The 19,096-nt window shown below is 41.6% G+C and overlaps 1 protein-coding gene across 17 annotated transcripts in view; it reads left to right on the forward strand.

The window, feature by feature from the left end:
- SNRK (SNF related kinase) overlaps positions 1–19,096 on the forward strand; it is a 141,289-nt gene that overhangs the window by 118,354 nt on the left and 3,839 nt on the right. For all 17 annotated transcript variants that reach the window (XM_055557993.1, XM_055557992.1, XM_055557988.1 and 14 more), the window contains 3 exons: positions 8,908–9,049; positions 12,599–12,811; positions 15,544–15,678. In XM_055557993.1, the coding sequence (XP_055413968.1) occupies positions 8,908–9,049; positions 12,599–12,811; positions 15,544–15,678 (490 nt within the window). The remainder of the gene's footprint in view (positions 1–8,907; positions 9,050–12,598; positions 12,812–15,543; positions 15,679–19,096) is intronic.

The raw sequence follows: 19,096 nt of genomic DNA on the forward strand, positions 1-19,096 counted from the left end.
TGTTGAGGTAGATTCCCTCTCTGCCTTTTTTCTGGAGAGTTTTTGTTTTTTTTTTTTAAATCATAAATGGGTATTGAATTTTGTCAAGTTTTTTCTGCATCTATTGAGATCATCTCATTTTTATTGTTTAATCTGTTAATATGGTGTATCACATTGAGTTATTTGCGTATATTGAGGAATCTTTGCATCCCTGGGACAAATCCCACTTGATTGTGCTGTATCATTCTTTCATTGTATCATTAGATTTTTTTGAGGGTTTTTTGGTCCATGTTCATCAAGAATATTGGTCTGTAGTTTTCTTTCTTTGTGATATCTGTGTCTGTTTTGATATTATGGGATGGTGGCTTTGTAGAATGAGTTTGGAAGTGTTCCTCCCTCTGCAGTTTTTGCAAAGAGTTTGAGAAAGATGGGTGTTAGCTCTTCTCTAAATGTTTGATAGAATTCACCTGTGAAACCATTTGGTCCTGGACTTTTGTATGTTGGAAGTTTTGATAATAGTTTCAAATTCATTGCTTGTGATTGATCTGTTTATACTTTCTAGTTCTTCCCAGTTCAGTATTGGAAAGTTGTACCTTTCTGAGAATTTGTCCATTTCTTTAAGGTTGTCCATTTTATTGGCATATAGTTGCTTGTAGTAGTCTCATGACTGTATTTCTGCCATGTCAGTTCTGATTTCTCCTTGTTCATTTCTAATTTTATTGATTTGAGGTCCCCCCCCCACCTTTTTTTTTTTTTTTGATGATTCTGGCTAAAGGTTTATCAGTTTTATTTATGATCTCGAAGAACCAACTTTTAGTTTTACTGATATTTGCTATTGTTTTCTTTATTTCTGTTTCATTTTTTCTACTCTGATCTTTATGATTTCTTTCCTTTAGTAACTTTGGGTTTTGTTTTTCTTTCTCTAGTTGCTTTAGGTGTAAAATTTGATTGTTTATTTGAGGTTTTTCTTGTTTCTTGAATTGCTGTAAACTTCCTCTTAGAACTGCTTTTGCTGTGTCACACAGGTTTTGGGCCATCATTTGGGTCATATTTTCATTGTCATTTGCTTGTATTTTTAATTTTTTTTTATTCCTTCAGTGATCTCTTGGTTGTTCAGCAGTGCACTGCTTAGCCTTCATGTGTTTGTATTTTTTACAGTTTTTTTTTTTTTTTTTCCTGTGATGATTTCTAATCTCATAGCATTGTGGTCAAAAAAAAAATAATGCTTGATACGATTTCAGTTATCTTAAATTTTTCAAGGCTTGATTTGTGATTCAAGATGTGATCTGTTCTGGAGGATGTTCTTTGTGCACTTGAGCAGGAAGTGTATTCTGCCCTTTCAAGTGGAATGTCCTATAAATATCAAATCTGTCTGGTCTACCTTGTCATTTAAGGTTATGTTTCCTTATTTTCTGTCTGGATTATCTGTCCATTGGTGTAAGTGGGGTGTTGAAATCCCCCTCCACTATTATTGTAAAGTCTGTTTTATCTAAGGTTATTATGACTCCAGCTTTGTTTTGATTCCCATTTGCATGAAACGTCTTTTTCCATCCCCTCATTTTCAGTTTGTATATGTCTCTGGTTCTGAAGTAAGTCTCTTGTAGATGTACATATATATGGATATTGTTTTGTATCCATTCAGCCAGTCTTTGTTTTTTGATTGGAGCATTTAATCCATTTACAGTCAAGGTATTTATCAGTATGTATGTGCCTGTTACCATTTTAAAAATAGTTTTGGTTTGTTTTTATGGTTTTTTTCCTTCTCTTATCTTTCTGCCTAGAGCAGTTCCTTTAGCATTTGTAGTAAAGCTGGTTTGTGGTGCTAAAGTCTCTTAGCTTTTGCTTGTCTGTAAAGCTTTTGATTTCTCTCTGCCACTCTCTCTGGCCTGCATAATTTCTGCTGAAAATCAGCTGATAACCTTATGGGGATTTCCTTGTATGTCATTTGTTGCTTTTCCCTTGCTGTTTAATACTTTTTCTTTGAATTTAATTGTTGTTAGTTTGACTATTGTACATCTTGGTGTGTGTCTCCTTGGGTTTATCCTGCATGGCAGAAGTCGCTAGCCCTGGTGCTTGTCTGCGGCCTGTTAGTAACCCAGATGCGCATGCAGAGCTTCCCCTGGTAGTAACCCAGATGCACATGCAGAGCTTCCCCTGCCACTCCCATTGCTCACGTGACCGCCTGGATCACCTCCTCCCCCACAGTCCATGGAAAAATTACCTTCAGTGAAACTGGGCCTGGTGCCAGAAAGGGCTGGAAACCCCTGCTGTATGGGACTCTCTGTGCTTCCTGAGCTTGGGTGGCTGTCTCTTTGCTCATGTTAGGAAAGTTTGCATCTCTGACCTCTTCAGATGTTTTCTCAGACTCTTTCTCTTGCTCGGGGGCCCCTGCCATTTGAATGGTGGTTCGTTTAATGTTGTCCCAGAGGTCTCTGAGACTGTCTTCAAGTCTTGTCTTTTTTATAAATTCTGCTCCTCAGCAGTTATTTCGACATTCTGTCTTCCAGCTCACTTATTTGTTCTTCTGCCTCAGTTATTCTGCTGTTGATTTCTTTTGATGTGTTTTTCATTTTAGTTATTGTGTTGTTTATCACTGTTTGTTTATTCTTTTGTTCTTGTAGGTCCTTGTTACACATTTCTTATATTTTCTCCATCTGTGTCTCCATTCTATTTCTGAAATTTTGAATCATCTTTGCTGTCATTTCTGTTAATTCTTTTTCAGGTAGCTTGCCTGTTTCCTCTTCCTTTATTTGGTCTTGTAGGTGTTTACCTTATTCTCTCATCAGTGACCTGTGTTTTTGTCATCTCACTCTTTTGATGGGTGGAGCTGTGTTCCTGTCTTAGTGTCGTTTGGGTTGAGGCATTCAGCGCTGGAGTTTGCAGGCGGTTGGGTAGAGCCAGGTTTGGCTGTGGAGGCGGGGTCTTGCTGAGGGTGGGGCCTAGGCTCAGGACCCCTGTGCAGGGGAATAGGTCCTTGTGGGGGAGGTGCAGGGGGCGGAGCTTAGGTTCTATGTAGCTGGAAGGGAGGGGTTTGGCCCAGGACCCCAGCAGGCTTGCCAGGACCCAAGCAGGTGTGGAAAATGCTGTCTGGCTCCCCTCTAATTCCCCAATCCCCTGAAGGTCTTCCCCCATCCTTGCTGATCATCTTACAGTGAGTGGGCACCCTGAACGTGGGAAGCCTGCCCCTGCCCCAGCTGCCCCTTAAGGGCTCCCACCCATCTCACCTCTACTTTCCCTCCCCCTCTCCCTGCCTCCCATTATCCCCCAGGATGCACAAGGCTGGAGAGGGCCTCGGAGGACCCAGCAGGCCCCCCGGGGCCTGAGTGGGCAGCGGAAGCACTGGCCCCATTCCCTTCTGGTCCTCCAGCTCCCTGAGATCCCCCCTTTTTCCTGATGTCCTCACCATGAGTGAGCCCCTTCAAGCCTGCCTCAGCCATCCCTCAGGGTTGCTGGTCCCACCGTTTCCGTTTCCCTCCCCTCCCAACCCCCTGAATTCCACCTGGTCATGAAGGGGGTTCCTCCTGTCCACTTAGGTGTCCAGGTTCCTGCATCAGTGCCTTGTAGTGCCCTGGTTGTGAGGAGACACAAACTCTGCATCTTCCTACCTGCCGTCGTGACTCCGCTTCAGTGCTTATGCATTTTTATTGTAAGCACTTTAAAATCGCCTCCTCCTTGGGGAGGAGACAGCTAAGTATACATTATAAACAAAAATGTGAATTTCCATCCTTGTGTAATGAAGGTCAGGGGAAGGTTTACTTTACAGTTAATTTCTAGATTATGACCATTGTGTGCCGTGAAGGACACGTGCATTGAAGGGAGAATCATTGTAATCACCACTTGTTCTCAGTGGCTTGAAGGTTGGAGCAGGTGACCAGAAACAGCAGGTTCACGTTGTGCAAATCTGGTTTCAGGTAAACATCAGCTGTATGGTTTTCTTTAAAAATCGTAATAAGGTATTCCTAGAGAATGGCACCCCACTCCAGTATTCTTGCCTGGAAAATCCCATGGACGGAGGAGCCTGGTAGGCTGAAGTCCATGGGGTCGTTGAGAGTCGGACACGACTGAGCGGCTTCACTTTCATTTTCCGCTTTCCACTTTCATGCATTGGAGAAGGAAGTGGCAGCCCACTCCAGTGTTCTTGCCTGGAGAATCCCGGGGATGGGGGAGCCTGGTGGGCTGCTGTCTATGGGGTTGCACAGGGTCGGACACAACTGAAGCAACGCAGCAGCAGCAGCACCAGAGCTGAGGTTAGAAATTCTTCTCACTGAATATTTTAGAAACAGGCGCAAGTAGCCACCATTTCTGATTGTTGACTTTGAGTGAAGATGGCCCTTTGGGTTCCAGAATCAAGATAAAGAAATGCGGTTCAGTGAGTGGAGTGGAATCCTAAGCTTCCTGGTGTCCTGGGGCAGTAAAATAATTCATGCATCCAGCGAGTAATGCCAGGTGACCTCCTGGGGACACTGCAGAGCCAGAGGTTTGAACTGAGGGATCCTCAGGTCCCTTCATTCTCATTTTTATAAATGTTTTATTTTTAGTAGATTTCCCCATCTCATTCAATAATTTCTACTGGGAAAATTAATAAAATTTATTGTACATATAGAAAAATCACAGTGTGTGTAACTTTTGGGTTTCTGCATTTATTGCCCTTTTTGTTTAGCTTGGACCAAGGAAAAGATTTTATTAACAAGTTTTAATTCCCATGGAACCTACATAATTTTGAGTGTTTAACCTTAAGTAAAAACAGCAGTTGAGTGTTAACAGATGCGGTGACCAAGGCCATGTGCCCTGCCACTTGCTCTCTCCTAAGCTTTTCGTGGTCTAGAAAGCTTCTTGAATTGATGTTGTGTTACTTGGACATTGATATTATCATGTCTACACTTTTAGCTTTTGGATGAAATGAATGACTTATGATGTCCTTCCTAAATGGAGTCATTCTTTTTCCATCTCAGTGATGGCTTCATTTTTTATTTAGTGGCAAGAAGTAGCGGGTTATTTGTTATTATAGGAGTTAGTGTAATGCGGGGGTTTTGAAAGTCCTCAGATTATCAGATGGTCCAGCTTTAAAACTAGTACAGGCGCCTGTGCAGGAGATTAGCCAGATGATTACTCAGCTTTTCCTGAAATACTTAGAGTGGTAAGAAACGCACTGACTTTTCCAGTGTTCTCATGGCAACATCTGTATTGAAGTCAGGTGAGCCCTCCCGGTTGCTTATACCTTCAATCCCAGTTCTTTCCTCTGAAGTCATGCATAACCAGTCTTTCTCCTCATTGACATCCCAGCCCAGGAAAATTTTTCTCCTCATGAGCTTTAATTTTCTTGTTTGTCACATGATTTGGTTACCTAACCAGGATTGAGGTTTAAGAACAACCCAGACAATTGTGACCTTAGGCAAAACCCTTTTCATGTTTCAGAGTATTAGTATCTTAGTTTTATCTCTGGTGTATAATGTAATGGGAAAAATGGCAGTGTGTGTCCATAGATTTGGGAATCCTGATAGGTACTTTAAGTTTCTATTCTTGTCACTATTCATTTCTTCATTGAACATTTATTGACTGTTCGCTATGTGCCTGACACTTGGATCTTAAGTGAATATAAAAACAGAGTAAGACAGATACCTTCTCTGCCTGATTGGGGCTTAACTTCTCTTCCCTAGATCTTTTTACTCTGAGTTATAAATTTTTTTTAAAACTTCTGTTTTCTTTGAGTTTTTTTATAGTTATTGGAGTAAAGTTGATTGACCGTGTTGTGCTAGTGATTTAGTTATACATATCAACTCTCTTTTCAGATTCCTTTCCTATATAGGTTATTACAGAGGATTGAATAGAATTCCTCATGCTGTGTAGTAGATCCTTAGTGATTATCTGTTATATGTGTGTGTGTATATTTGTGTGTATACGTTAAACCCAGCCTCCTAATTTTTCCCTCCCCTCCATCTTTCCCCTTTGGTAACCTTAAGTTTGTTTTCTGAAACTGTGAATCTCTCTCTGTTTTGTAAGTTCATTTGTATTATTTTTTGGATTCCACATAAAAGTGATATTACATGATGCTTATCTTTGTCTGACTTATTTACTATGATGATGTCCAGGTCTATTCAAGTCACGCAAGTGGCATTATTGTTTGTTTATGACTAAGTAATAGTCAGTTGTAATATATATGCACCACATCTTCTTTAGTAATCTAGCGATGGGTATTTAGGTTGTTTCTGTCTCTTGGCTATTGTAAATAGTTTGCAAAAAAAACATGGGATTGCATGTATCTTTTAAAAGTATGGTTTTCTCCAGATTTATGCCCAGGATTGCTGGAACATTCGGTATTTCTGTTGTTAGTTTTTCAAAGAACCTCAGTACTATTCTCCATAGTGACTGTTATCAATTTACATTCCCACCAACAATGTAGAAAGGCTACCTTTTCTTCACACCCTCTCCAACATTTATTGTTGTAGACTTTCTGATGATGGCCATTCTGACTGATGTGAGGTGATACTTTAATTAGTTTTGATTTACATTTCTCTAATAATTAGTGATGTTGAGCATCTTTTCATGTGTTTTGGACATCTGTATGTCTTCTTGGGAGAAATCTATTTAGATCTTCTGTCCATTTTTTATTTTTTTAATATATTGAATTGCATGAGCTGTTTGTATATTTTGGAAGTTAATCTCTTGTTGGTCAGATCATTTGCAAATGTTTTCTCCCATTCTGTGGATTGTCTTTTTTTTTTTTTTTACGATTTCCTTTAAGTTTAATTAGATCCCCCCTTTTTTTTTTTCATTACTCTAGGAGGTGGATCCAAAAAGATTTTCCTGCAATTTATGCCAAAGAGTGTTCTCATATTTCCTTCTAAGACTTTTATAGTATTCAGCCTTACATTTAGATCTTTTATCCATTTTGAGTATATTTTTGTGTATGGTGTTAGAGAGTGTTCTGATTTCATTCTTTTAGGCGTAGCTGTCCAGTTTTCCGAGCACCGCTAATTGGAGAGACTGTCTTTCCTCCATTGTGTGTTCTTGCCTTCTTTGCCATGGATTCATTGACCATAGGTACATGGGTTTATTTCTGGACTTTCAGTCCTCCTGATCTATAAGCCTGTCTTTGTGCCAGGTACCATATGGTTTTGATTATTGTGTCTTTATAGTATTGTCTGAAGTCAGAAAGCTTGATCCCTCCAGCTCTGTTTTTCTTTCTCATGACTGCTTTGGTTTTTTGGGATCTTTTGTGTTTCCACATACATTTTAAGATTTTTTGTTCTAGATCTGAAAAAAGGGCATAGGTAATTCAGTAAGGATTGCATTCAGTCATTGGATAGTATAGTCATTTTGACAATATTGTTCTTCCAATCCAAAAACATGGCATATCTTTCCATCTGTGTCATCTTTGATTTCTTTCATCATTGTTTTATAGTTTTCAGGTTATAGATCTCCTGTTTCCTTATGTAGGTTTATTCCTAGGTGTTCCTCTTTTTGATGCGATGGTAAGTGAGATTGTTGCCTTAATTTCTCTTTCTGATCTTGTGTTGTTAGTGTATAGAAATGGAGGAGGTTTCTGTGTATTAGTTTTGTATCTGCAACTTTACTGAATTCATTGATGAGCTCTAGTAGTATTCTCGGGCATATTTAGGATTCTCTGTGTGTGATACCATCTCAGCTGCAGGCAGGGACAGTTTTACTTTGTTTCCAACTTGTATCCCCTTTTTCTTCTCTGATTCTTATGGCTAGGTCTTCCAAAACTGTTGAATAAAAGTGGCAAGAGTAGACATCCTTGTCTTGGTCCTGATCTTAGAGGAAATGCTTTCAGCTTTTCACTGTTGAGAATGATGTTATCTGTGTGTTTGTCATAAATGGCCTTTATTATGTTGAGGTAGGTTCCCTCTGTGCCCACTTTCTGGCGAGTTTTTATCATAAATGAGTGTTGGATTTTGTCAGGAGCTTTCCCTTGGATCTATTGAGATGATCATCTGGTTTTCTTCAGTTTGTTAGTGTGATATATTACACAGATTGATTTGTGAATATTGAAAAATCTTTGCATCCCTGGGATAAATCCTACTTGATCATTGTTGAATTCAGTTTGCTAGTATTTTGTTGAGAATTTTTGTATCTGTGTTTATCAGCGATACTGGCCATGATTTTCTTTCCTGTGATATCTTTTCCTGGTTTTGGTATCAAGGTGATCTTGGCCTCTTAGAATGAGTTTGGGAGTTTTCCTTTCTCAGGAATATTTTGAAATATTTTCTGAAGGACAGATGTTAACTCTTCTCTAAATGCTTGCTGTAATTCACCTGTGAAGCCATCTGTTCCTGGACCTGTGTTGGGGAGCTTTTGGTTTTTTTAATCACGGTTTCAGTTTCATTATTTGTTATTGGTCTGTACATATTTTCTGTTTCTTCCTGGTTCAGTCTTGGAAGATGGTGCCTTTCTAAGGGTTTGTCCACTACTTTTAGGTTATGCCTTTTATTGGCAGACACCTGTTTACAGTAGTCTCTTGTGATCCTTTGTATTTTATGGTGTCTGTTATAACTTTTCCTTTTTCATTTCTAATTTTATTGATTTGAGCCTTTTTCATTTTTTCCTTTTCTGGTTAAAGGTCCATCAATTTTCTTTATCTTTTCCAAGAACCAGGCTTTAGTTTTATAGATCTTTGCTGTTATTTTCTTCATCCCTGTTTCATTTATTTCTGACCTGATCTTTATGATTTCTTTCCTTCTACTTTTTTGGTTTGTTTTCTGAAGTAAGATTGTCTTGCTTTGAACTTCCTTCTTGGAACTGCTATTGCTGCGTCATGTCGGTTTTGGATCATCGTTTTCATTTTCACTTGTTTCTAGGTTTTTTGCCTGTTCAAAATAAAATAAACTTGTAGTCTACTTTTATTCCTCTGAATGTTTTTAGTTTTCTTATTGATTTAGTATTTAACAGTGTGTCTTTGATTTGCAGATATATGGAGTCTGGGAGTGATCCTTTTCATGTTGGTGTGTGGGCAGCCACCCTTCCAAGAGGCCAATGACAGTGAAACATTGACCATGATCATGGATTGCAAATACACAGTACCATCCCACGTGTCTAAAGAGTGTAAAGAGTAAGTAAAAATTATAAAAAGTACATGTGTATCTTCGTTCATTTTAACTTTTGAACCCTTTTAACTTTCTGCTCTTGGTAAGGGTGTTCTGGGAATTAACCCCAGAATATGATTTGAAATTTAACGTTGGAGAACATAATGTATTAGTCTGTGTTTCAAATAAGCTAGTTTTCAAGAAACGCATTATATGCCTCTTCAGTCTCCAGGACTGGTGGATTACTTTCACTTGAAGAATTGCAGTAAGAACTACTTTCTGTTTTTGCTCCTGGAATTATTTAAAGCTCCAGAGAAGAGTTAGGGGATTTGCTTTCCTGAAATAGACTATCAACACACCATTTTTGGGTTTACAGAGAGTGCCTCATAATTTTATTCATGTACTCCTCCCCGCAGTTGACTAAGAGCTCTGTTTGGTTCATGTGACTATAGGAAGAGTACATGCAAGCTGATTATTTGGAATTTAAAGTACTATATATAGCACTGTGATGTATATAGTGATAAATTCATAATGAAATAAAAGAACTGTTGGAAGTTCAGTATTTTGTTAATTTAAAGTTTTTAGTTTCTCCCATCATTATTTTTAAATGAAAGAAAGTCTGATAGGTTGAGGAATCTTCTCTGCAAGTGGATCCCTATCTTAGGCTGTAGTTAAGAACTTAGGAATTCAAACTCTCAAGATTCAAATACTAGTTTCTCAGTTTACTAATGATGTGAGAATGGTGGCACCTACCTTACAGGGTTATTGTGAAAATGAAATGAATTAATGTATATAAAGCTGTAGCTCAGTCTTGGCACAGAAGTAGCACTCAGAATGAGTATTGGTGGTATCATCGTCATCATCCTTATGCCCTGACTGTTACTGTTCTCCATCCCAGGAAGCAGGCTGTTGTCTGTGGGTGTATGTTGTGTGTGTGTGTTAGATGTTTGTCTTTCAGGAGTGTCTTCATAGCCCCTTCTGAGAAAAAACAGAGTAAGTTATTTTTATGATGACATATATCATTCAGAAGAACGGATAAAATGTATATGTGATAAAGTGAGCACCTTTGTATCCAGTAGCCAGCTCAAGAAACAATTCTAATATTTTAGAAGCCTCTTCTTGGCATCTCCTTCTCAGAGGGATTATCTTTAAATAATCATAGGACCATTCAGTTTCTCCTTTTTCCTGTGTCAGTTTTGCTAAGTTTTGTTTTTTAAGGAACTTACCATTTTATCTAAATTATCACATTTCTTGGCCTCAAGTATTCATAACATCCTCTACTTATATTTTTAAAGCCCATAGACTAGTGGATTTGCTGTCCTTTTTTCATTCTAGTATTGACTTTTTTGCCTTCTTCTATTTTTGCTTTCTCTGTTTTTGTCTTGATCAGGCCTGCCTGAGGTTTGTTCATTTTAATGTTGCTAAGAGCTGTCTTTTGTTTTTCTTGATTTGCTGTTGTATTTTTTTGCTTGTTTGTTTTATGCTACTGATATTCTTTTGTCTGTTATTTCCTGCTACCTACTTAATGGGCTAGTCCTTTTTTCCATTTTCTTATGTTGACTATTCCATAAATTTTTCTTTTCTAATGTAGTAGTTCAGCACCGTTTTACCTGCATCCCGCTAGTTTTGATTTATAGTCCTTCTGTTATTCAGTTCTGATTGTTGTCTAGTTTCCATGTGTTTATCTAACCCATTACTTTTAGAAGGATATTTTAAATTTCCAAACGTGTAAGAGTTTTACTAATCAGCTTTTTGTTATTCATTTCTAACTTAATTGCATTGTGATCCAAGGCTAGAGTCTATATGGTACTAGTTTTTATTAAATTGGTAAGGCTTGCTTTTGGATTAGCATGGAGTCAGTTTTTGTAAATAATCCTTTTATTCTGGAAAAGAGTGTACACTTTGTAATTGTTGGGGTCAGACTTCTGTATAAATCCTTAAGACTAAGCTTGTTAATTATATTGTTCAAAATTATTTAAATCCTTTCCTAGTTATTTCACAGCTTTATCTACCACTTGATGAGATATTCTTCCACTGTGTAGAAAGGTATCATAGGCAAATAAAAATATTTATTACTCCCATTAATACAACACACTCAGCTTATTTTTTTGTACTTGGAAGTCTTGTCAGTTTTTGCTTTTGGTGTTTTGGGGGGAATAGTATTAAATCCAGACAAGTTGAAAACTGTTGGGTCTTCCTGGTGAGTTGAACCTTTGTATCACTGTCTATCTCTAATAATGCTTTGGGCCTTAAAGTCAGTCTGTGTCATCTAGTTGTAGCTGATCACACCAGTCTTCTTTTGGTTAGCAGTCATGTGCTATATAGTTTTCCGTTCTTTAAATCTTTTATTAACTTGTTTTTAGGTACATATTTTGTTTTAGCAACCAGGAGCTAGAATTTTGATTGCTACCATCTAACCATGTGAGCATTTTGTCTTTTAATTGGAGAGGCATTCAATGTATTATTGTACTCACTGATAGATGGAGATGTATTTGAAGTCTGCATTCTTAATTTGCCATCCTGTCTTTAAGTCTCGCAGTGGAACTTTGTTTCCATTGCATTTTTTTTTTTTTTTTTTTTGATTGGGAGGTCAGGTTTCTTGTAAATTATAGTCCCTACACAAAGAGTTTGTATTCGCTTTCCTCCTAGTTACCCAGGGGCATTTCCACCCTGAAACCTCTTAAAAGTAACCTTTTCTCTGTGTGTACCACACACATTTAATGTCATTAATTTGGACCACAAACCTGTGTGAGGACCAGCTTGTACCTAGAAGTTCTTAGAGGAAACTCCCCTGTCCCCCTCCACAGCAGTGTTGAGGCAAGCAGGTTTCCATCTTGACATCTTAGCAGGAGATGTGTTTCTCACCTCTCATTCCTCCTCACACTGAAGCTGGGTCCCAGCTCTTTGCTACGTTCTGGTTGTACTTCTCACCTTCGGGAGGCTCTGCACAATCATTATATTCTGCATATATTCCATTTTGAGTTACTCAGTGCAGAAGCAGGAAAAATCTGAACAAGACCAGCTTTGTCATTTGCTCCCAAGAGTCTTACTTTTACTCTATTTTTACTTGCTGAGTAGTTCGTCCATCTCTCCGTCCTTCTATCTTTTCCTGCCTTCTTTCATCCTTCCTTCCTTCTTGCCAACACAATGCCCTTAAACAGAATATATGTCTAAAGGTAGATGACACTTTGGTCGCTTTGATCAGGATGGTCATTCATTCTTCTGGAAACAAGCTAGCTCAGCGCCCTGCTCTGTGTTGCTGGCTGTTACATCGGGTTCTGGCACCACTGCCCAGTTAACTCAGGGGCAGATGTTGATGTCTCGTGTTAATCCTAGATGATAGGAAACTGCATTTGTGTGTTTGGCTTCACTTGATCTGGTGGTTACGATTTTTTATTCCATGAATCTGATGGCACCAAATTTCCTTCATTCCTGTCAGCCCCACCATCAGCACTGGTGAACCTAATGAAATTGATGGTATAAATTTAGGAAACAGTTTTGAAAAATATAGTAGCTCACCATTACTCATCCCTGCCAGGACTTTGCTTTAACAATGGACTTACCTTCCTTTCCAGCCTGATCACACGAATGCTGCAGAGAGATCCCAAGAGGAGGGCCTCTTTAGAAGAGATTGAAAACCATCCTTGGCTTCAAGGAGTGGACCCTTCCCCAGCCACGAAGTATAACATCCCGCTCGTGTCGTATAAAAACCTGTCGGAAGAGGAGCACAACAGCATCATCCAGCGCATGGTGCTCGGGGACATCGCGGACCGCGACGCCATTGTCGAGTACGTCGGCGCTCGCCAGCACAGGGCCGAGGGGCTAGGGTTATTGGGCTGGGCCCTTTATTTTATAAAATAAGATTGTCTTAAAGTTTTGTTAATTTATTTATTTTTGGCTGTGCTGGGGCTTCATTGCTGCGTGGGCTTTTCTCTAGTTGCAGAAAGCAGGGACTGCTCTCTAGTTGAGGTGCATGGGCTTCTCAAATGGTGGCTTCTCTTGTTGTGAGCACAGGCTCCAGGACTCCTGGGCTCAGTAGTTGCTGGCTGAGCCTGGTTCCCAGGCTCTAGAGCACAGGCTCAGGAGCTGCGGTGCATGCCTTGCTCCGAGGCATGTGGGGCCTCTGGATCAGGGAAGGAACCCGGGTCTCATGCATCGGCAGGCAGATTCTTTACCTCTGAGCCGCCAGGGAAGTCCTGGGCTCGCTCTCACTGTGTCCGGGCCTGTGGACGTGGTGTAACGGCTGGAGTTCCCAGTGGGCAGGGCTTACGTCACTTACCTCTGGAGGTCCTGGCCCCCGGCCTGGCTCATGGGTTTTGTTGTCTTTTGCTTTTATTTTTGTGCTAGTGAACGAGCAAACCGTCGCTAGTGGTGTCAGTGGGTCCTGTGGCCGCTCTCCCTTCTCACAGAGGTGAATTGGAGCAGACTGTTTTGTGTCCTGGTAGCTGCGCTGTCCGTTGCTGGGTCCTCCTAAGTCCTGGGTCTCCCTCTGGTCCCCACAGGGAAGCAGGGGCAGCACCCCAAGTTCTTGAAATCAGCGGTTGGCCTGTCTGTAGTCGCACGTTTTCACACGTAAGGGTGTAGGGGCCCACGGCCAAGCCCGTCTGTGTGTACGTTACCAGAGTCATCGTGAGAAGGACCATACGACGTAAGGAGACAGAAGATTTTACTGCCTGGCTTTTTAGAGCCTTTGCTACAGTAACCTGCAGCCCATGAGATGCACACGTTAGTTATAGTTTTTAAAAACCAAAGCCAGTTTTTTATAACCTATGAAGTTTGAAATCAAGGAAAATATAAAGATACAGTTGCTTTAACAATGATTCATTTCTCTAAGAGGTCCTGTCTAAAAATACGAAGTGTTTTGCCAAGTCAAAAGTCATTTAATTCGTTGGGTGAAACAGTTGAGGATGATGGAACGAGGATATACTCTGGGGGGCTCCCCTCAAGGGGGCCACTCTGGCCTGGCTGAGTGCTCCGACCCAGGTGTCTGACCGCCGGGAAGAGGCGGCTGCAGGCTGGACATACCACTGCAGCGGGGCGGGCTGTCAGGCTCAGCTCCCCGGGTCTGGTCCATGAGAAGGGTGGTGTCTTTATAAAGGACGTGCATCTTTAGGGTATTCTGGAAAGAAGAATTTATAAGAATAGACTCAGGCTCATGGTTTTGGTTTAAGTACAAATATCTGCAGGTTTCTGAGTGTGTTTTGAGTTTTCACAGATTGACCCGCAGCTACTGAAGTGACCTAAATAAATGGAGATGAGCAGGACACTTGCTCTTTTTGCCAAGGATACTCACTGTAGGAATGTGTAGAGAATGATTTTTCACTTTTGAGTGGATAAAAGGCTATTTGCATCTCCTTGAATTGGCTTGAGTCTTAAATAAATACATGCAGTGGAGTCCTGTAGAACTGTTTAATTTAGGTAAATTCAATTATAAATCCAAAAGGAGGGACAATTTGAAGCCTCAGGTCTTTCCAGCTGTTCTCAGGCTAGTCTTGCCTGCTGCCCACATTATGAGCAGCTCCTCATTGTAGGGTGCTTCCCAAATTCAAAGACACATTTGTCCATCCCCTTAAGACAAGCCCACAGCTTTATCTGGTGCTCAGTTGAGGAAACCCTCTGAGAAGCCATTCTGGTCCCAGATTTCCCCTCGATGTCTGACTTCAGCATCTCTCAGCGTGGCCCTGGCTGCCCTCCTGAGCTGTGGCCCCACCGTCTGTTTTATGAGGAGCAGCCCCTGTATTGCCTTCCCAAGTGTTCCTTGTGTAAGTTCACTAACTACACGGGGGCCTGAACAGCAGCATGGTGTGTTTCCGGGCCTTGTGGGTCCTCGGTCGTGCACCCCTCCAGTGTCTGTCCATGGCAGGCGGGGGGCGGGGGTGCTGGCTGCCCAGTGGGCATGTGCCCAGCAGTGCCAGCCACATCGAGGACTCAGCACTACTTTTGAGGTGGACGTACCAATTTTATTTTATTCATAAATTTTATTCAAAGAAGAGGCTAATAACATGCTTTCAATAGATTAGTAATGTGTTAGTGTCTGAAAATGCCAGTAAATACATAGTGTAAAAGGAAAAGCTTTTTCTAATTTTTCTGATTGATACTCGTGTTTGAGTGCACATTCATATAACTCAGTTCATAATTCTGTTGGAAGCAAGTAAGCCACTTTAATGAAAGTAAACTTGACGGACATTAAATTTTTAGATAATGTATACATTCTTGGAAAGTTCATTATCTTTTCTTAAGCATCTAAAACTGACACCAGCTCAGTTGCCATCAGCATTTTGGGTTTTTCCTACTAACCGAGCATTTTTATGCAGTTGTTTCTTAGAGTTTTAAGAATGATCTACTACCAGCTTTTGGGTTTTTTTCGCCTTTTGTGGGGTTCCCCCCCACCCCCATAATTTTAAAGAATTCCAGGTCATTGGATTTCATTTGGTTTTACTTAAAAAGCAAAAACTCAGTTGTGTTGTGCAAAATCAGACCTGCTAATGCGGCTTCTGCTGTCTCTCCCTTCCTTCCTCAGGGCCCTGGAAACCAACAGGTACAACCACATCACAGCCACTTACTTCTTGCTTGCTGAAAGGATCCTGAGGGAAAAGCAAGAGAAAGAAATACAAACCAGATCTGCAAGCCCGAGCAACATCAAGGCCCAGTTTAGGTGAGAAAAAAATCTTCACTGATTTTAGTAAGTTACCGTTTTGAAATAGCCACCTTTTCCTCAATGTTTCCTAAGTCTGTGGGGCGAGAGGATGAAGCAGTGACAGCCTCGCTGAGAGGCCCCGTGTGGGCTCCCCACGGGAGGGAGGGGCCGGGGTCCTTAGTCACCGGGGCTGCCCTCCTCTCCTGGGCTCCGCGGGGACATGGGCTGTAGCTGCTGGCCTGGCTGCGAAGACATCTGTGCAGAAGCAGCTTCAGGCTAGGGTGTCTGTCGCTATTTCTGTTCAACTCTTCCAGATCTGACATGTAGAGATGTGTCATTTTCTTTTAAGTTTTATTACGGGAACAAGGCTGGGTTTTCCCTCAGTATCGGGAATAATTTTAGAAAACCTACAGGGCCTCTCTGTGGCATGATGTTATCTCAGGATCGCAGGAATGTGACAGATCAGCTAGTTGATTTATTAGCTACTTCACCTTGGGAGTTCACCTAACCTCTGACTTGGCTTCCTCATCTGTGAAATGGGTGGAATAATGCTCTTTGCTCCTTGGGGGTGTCATTGGGATAAACGAATTACTATCTGTGCAAGGTGGTCTGAACTGAGCCCTTGTGTTCGCTGTCGCCGTTGTGGGCGTCCCCGCAGCGTCATCTTCGGCAGAGCAGGGGCCGCGTGCGTCTCCGCTGTGTTTCCCTTCCCTTCCTTCCCCAGCTTTTTCCTGCTCCTCCTCTCCCGCTACCTGCCTACTCTTCTTTTTCTTCTACCATATTAGCTTTCCATTTAATATCAAAACTTGGGAAGGGTTACAAAAGGGTTACTTTTGTCACCATTATGAAAATTTATTTAGAATTTATCTTTGTTCAGATAAAATAATGAAATTATAGTGGAATTAATAGTGATTCAGAAACAGGATGCTCTTGATTCTTAGTAATTCTCTACTTGTACATCTAACTATATATGAACATATGTGTGTGAATATGTAATAATAAATTACTGTTTTAAAGAAGAGTACCATTGGATTTTAAATTACTTGCAGTCAGCTTGCCACGGGTAGGTTGTTGCTTGGGATGGCGCGACAGAGAAGAGACAAGAAAACATTCCTGGGTGACCAAAGACTAAATATTTGAAAGTTTAGTTTAACTGGAAGATGAATTTGGTAGCTTCATTTATATCCTGGATGTTTTCTTGCATAACGAAAACCAGGCACTCTGTCTGGTGTCAGCTTGGGAAAGGACTGGGCCCCAGGGAAGGTGGGAACCTTACACGTGGGACAAACCAGGAGAAGGTCAGTGAGCGGTTAGGGTCAACCTAGCCCTGACCCGAGCCCTCCTGTGTGAAGAACAGAGTCACCGTGGGCCTGGGCTGGAGCCACCCCAGTGTTTGGGAGAAGGGAACATTTGCAATTGAACTGTTTTATTTTCAATGGGACAGATCAGAACTCAATCTAAAATTGATCAGACAGGTAAATGAATTAAAGTGGCTTTACTTTATTATAGAAATTACATAGCCAACAGTAGCTATAAAGAAGTATCAGCGCCTTCCATGCAGTCTCGTTTTACCCAGCTGGGGATTAGGGAGTGGAGGTGCTGTGGGGCCTGTCCTCCTCCTGGGCCCTGGCCCGCTGGCATGTGGTAGATGTCTGCTGACTTGCCTTGTCTTCGTTGTCAAAACCCCGGACCCTAACTCAATTCCATTGCAGGGTGCGCCTCAGGCTCAGGGTGACCTGTGCAGAAACGTGGCCTGAGACAGGAGGCTGGTGTTAGGCGGCTGAGTTAGCTGTGGGTCCCTGGGTCCAGCCAGGGAAGGCCTGCCTGGAGAGGGTCCATTCTTTGTGTCCTGCCAGCGTGGGCTGGAAGCACGTGCCCTCTGCCTGTCCGAGAGCGTTGAGGGTCCTCCAGGAGCCGACCCTGTCCCTGGGACTGTGCCGTCGCTGCAGCTCGTTGATGATTCTTGGTAGCAAGCTTTCTTGTCTTTTGTTAAGATAAGCTGTGATTTTCTCACGGTGTCATGCTTATTTAGTCTAGCACAGCATTGGACCCGGATATGTTCTTAGTAGATGTGAGCTATTTAACCATCTGATAACTCATGTAAATAAGAACCATTGGTTCAGAGTGATGGTGGATTGGCCGGTACAGCTGCAGGGCTTTGCCTCTTGTTTCCGGGTGGCTTCTGTTGTGGGGGGAGGAGAGAACCCCCTCCAGTCTTTGCCCCGCCCCCCTTGAGAGGCCTGGCTGTGGCTCTGGGGGGTCTGACGTGCCTCCCACCGCAGGGCCACCCCAGTGTTTGCCAGGGTGACATTTTGAGTGGTTGCTCTTTGAGGAATATATCCTGAAAGGAATGTTGGGTGCCATTTCCCAGGGCCCAAGGCCTACCTGGAGTTGGCACAGTTGTGTTGTGAGGACAGAGGACTTGTCCAGAGATGCTGCTTGACCTCAAAAATATTGAACATTCAGCTTCTGTAAACTGCCGAGCAGTGAGCAGCAAACAGGCCCACTCCATCCTTGAGAGGAGGAAGCTCTGAGTTGGGGAAAAGAGGTCTGCAGTAAACTCCTATGGGTTCTTTTAAAGCTACAGCTTGGATTGGGTTTTACGTCTGGGATAACAGTTGGTGGGAAGTGCAGTGTCAGTCTAGCTGTGGCTGTTGCAGTGTCTCCGGTGTCTCTTCTCCTGGGCAGAGAGGGCAGTTGAGAGTTGCAGATGTTTATTCAAAAGAGGCTAGAGACCTCACTTTCAAAAGTTGTCCTTGGGCTACCAAGCAGTGTTCTTACTACTTGGGTGACTCTGGATTGGGAGTAAAATCAAAGTTCAAATAACAGTAGATTTTGCTGTGCAGAACTCCTGTGTGGTCATTAAAAAAAAAACAAAAACATATATATATATATAGAGAGAGAGAGAGAAGGAGCTTATGGGGTGCATAATTTAATTGGTGAAGAGATTTATATGTGCCAGTATTCACTGACTTTGCTCATCAGTAGTTTAAATCCATTAAACTATTTTTATTTTTTTACACACCAACTTTTCACACCACCCTGTAAAATCTGGAGGACTAGAAATTGCAGGTGAATTTTTTAGCAATAATATACCTACAAAGACTGTGATCTAAGACCAGAAGGAGCAAAACCTGTGTTCAGGTTTGACTCTGGCGATAACTCCCTTGCACTTTTGAAAAGGCTTTTGTTGTGGTATAAAACGCTTATGTAGAAGAGACGTTTGCCCCCTTCTGACAGCTGTGATGAAGTTCTCATTTGGTCACGAAGCGGGAAACTGAGCCCCATGCGAGCACATACTCTAGTGTCCTCGCGATGCTTTCAGGATGTCGAGAGGGTTTGCAGGGCTGCTGCTGCTTTTTGTTGCTTTCGTTTTCTTCATGTCTGTGGCTTTCCTCCCAGTGTTTTATATATAAGGCACTTGAGTCAAGTCTAC

This window comes from Bubalus kerabau, chromosome 20 (assembly GCF_029407905.1).
Source record: "Bubalus kerabau isolate K-KA32 ecotype Philippines breed swamp buffalo chromosome 20, PCC_UOA_SB_1v2, whole genome shotgun sequence".
NCBI classification, from domain to species: domain Eukaryota; kingdom Metazoa; phylum Chordata; class Mammalia; order Artiodactyla; family Bovidae; genus Bubalus; species Bubalus kerabau.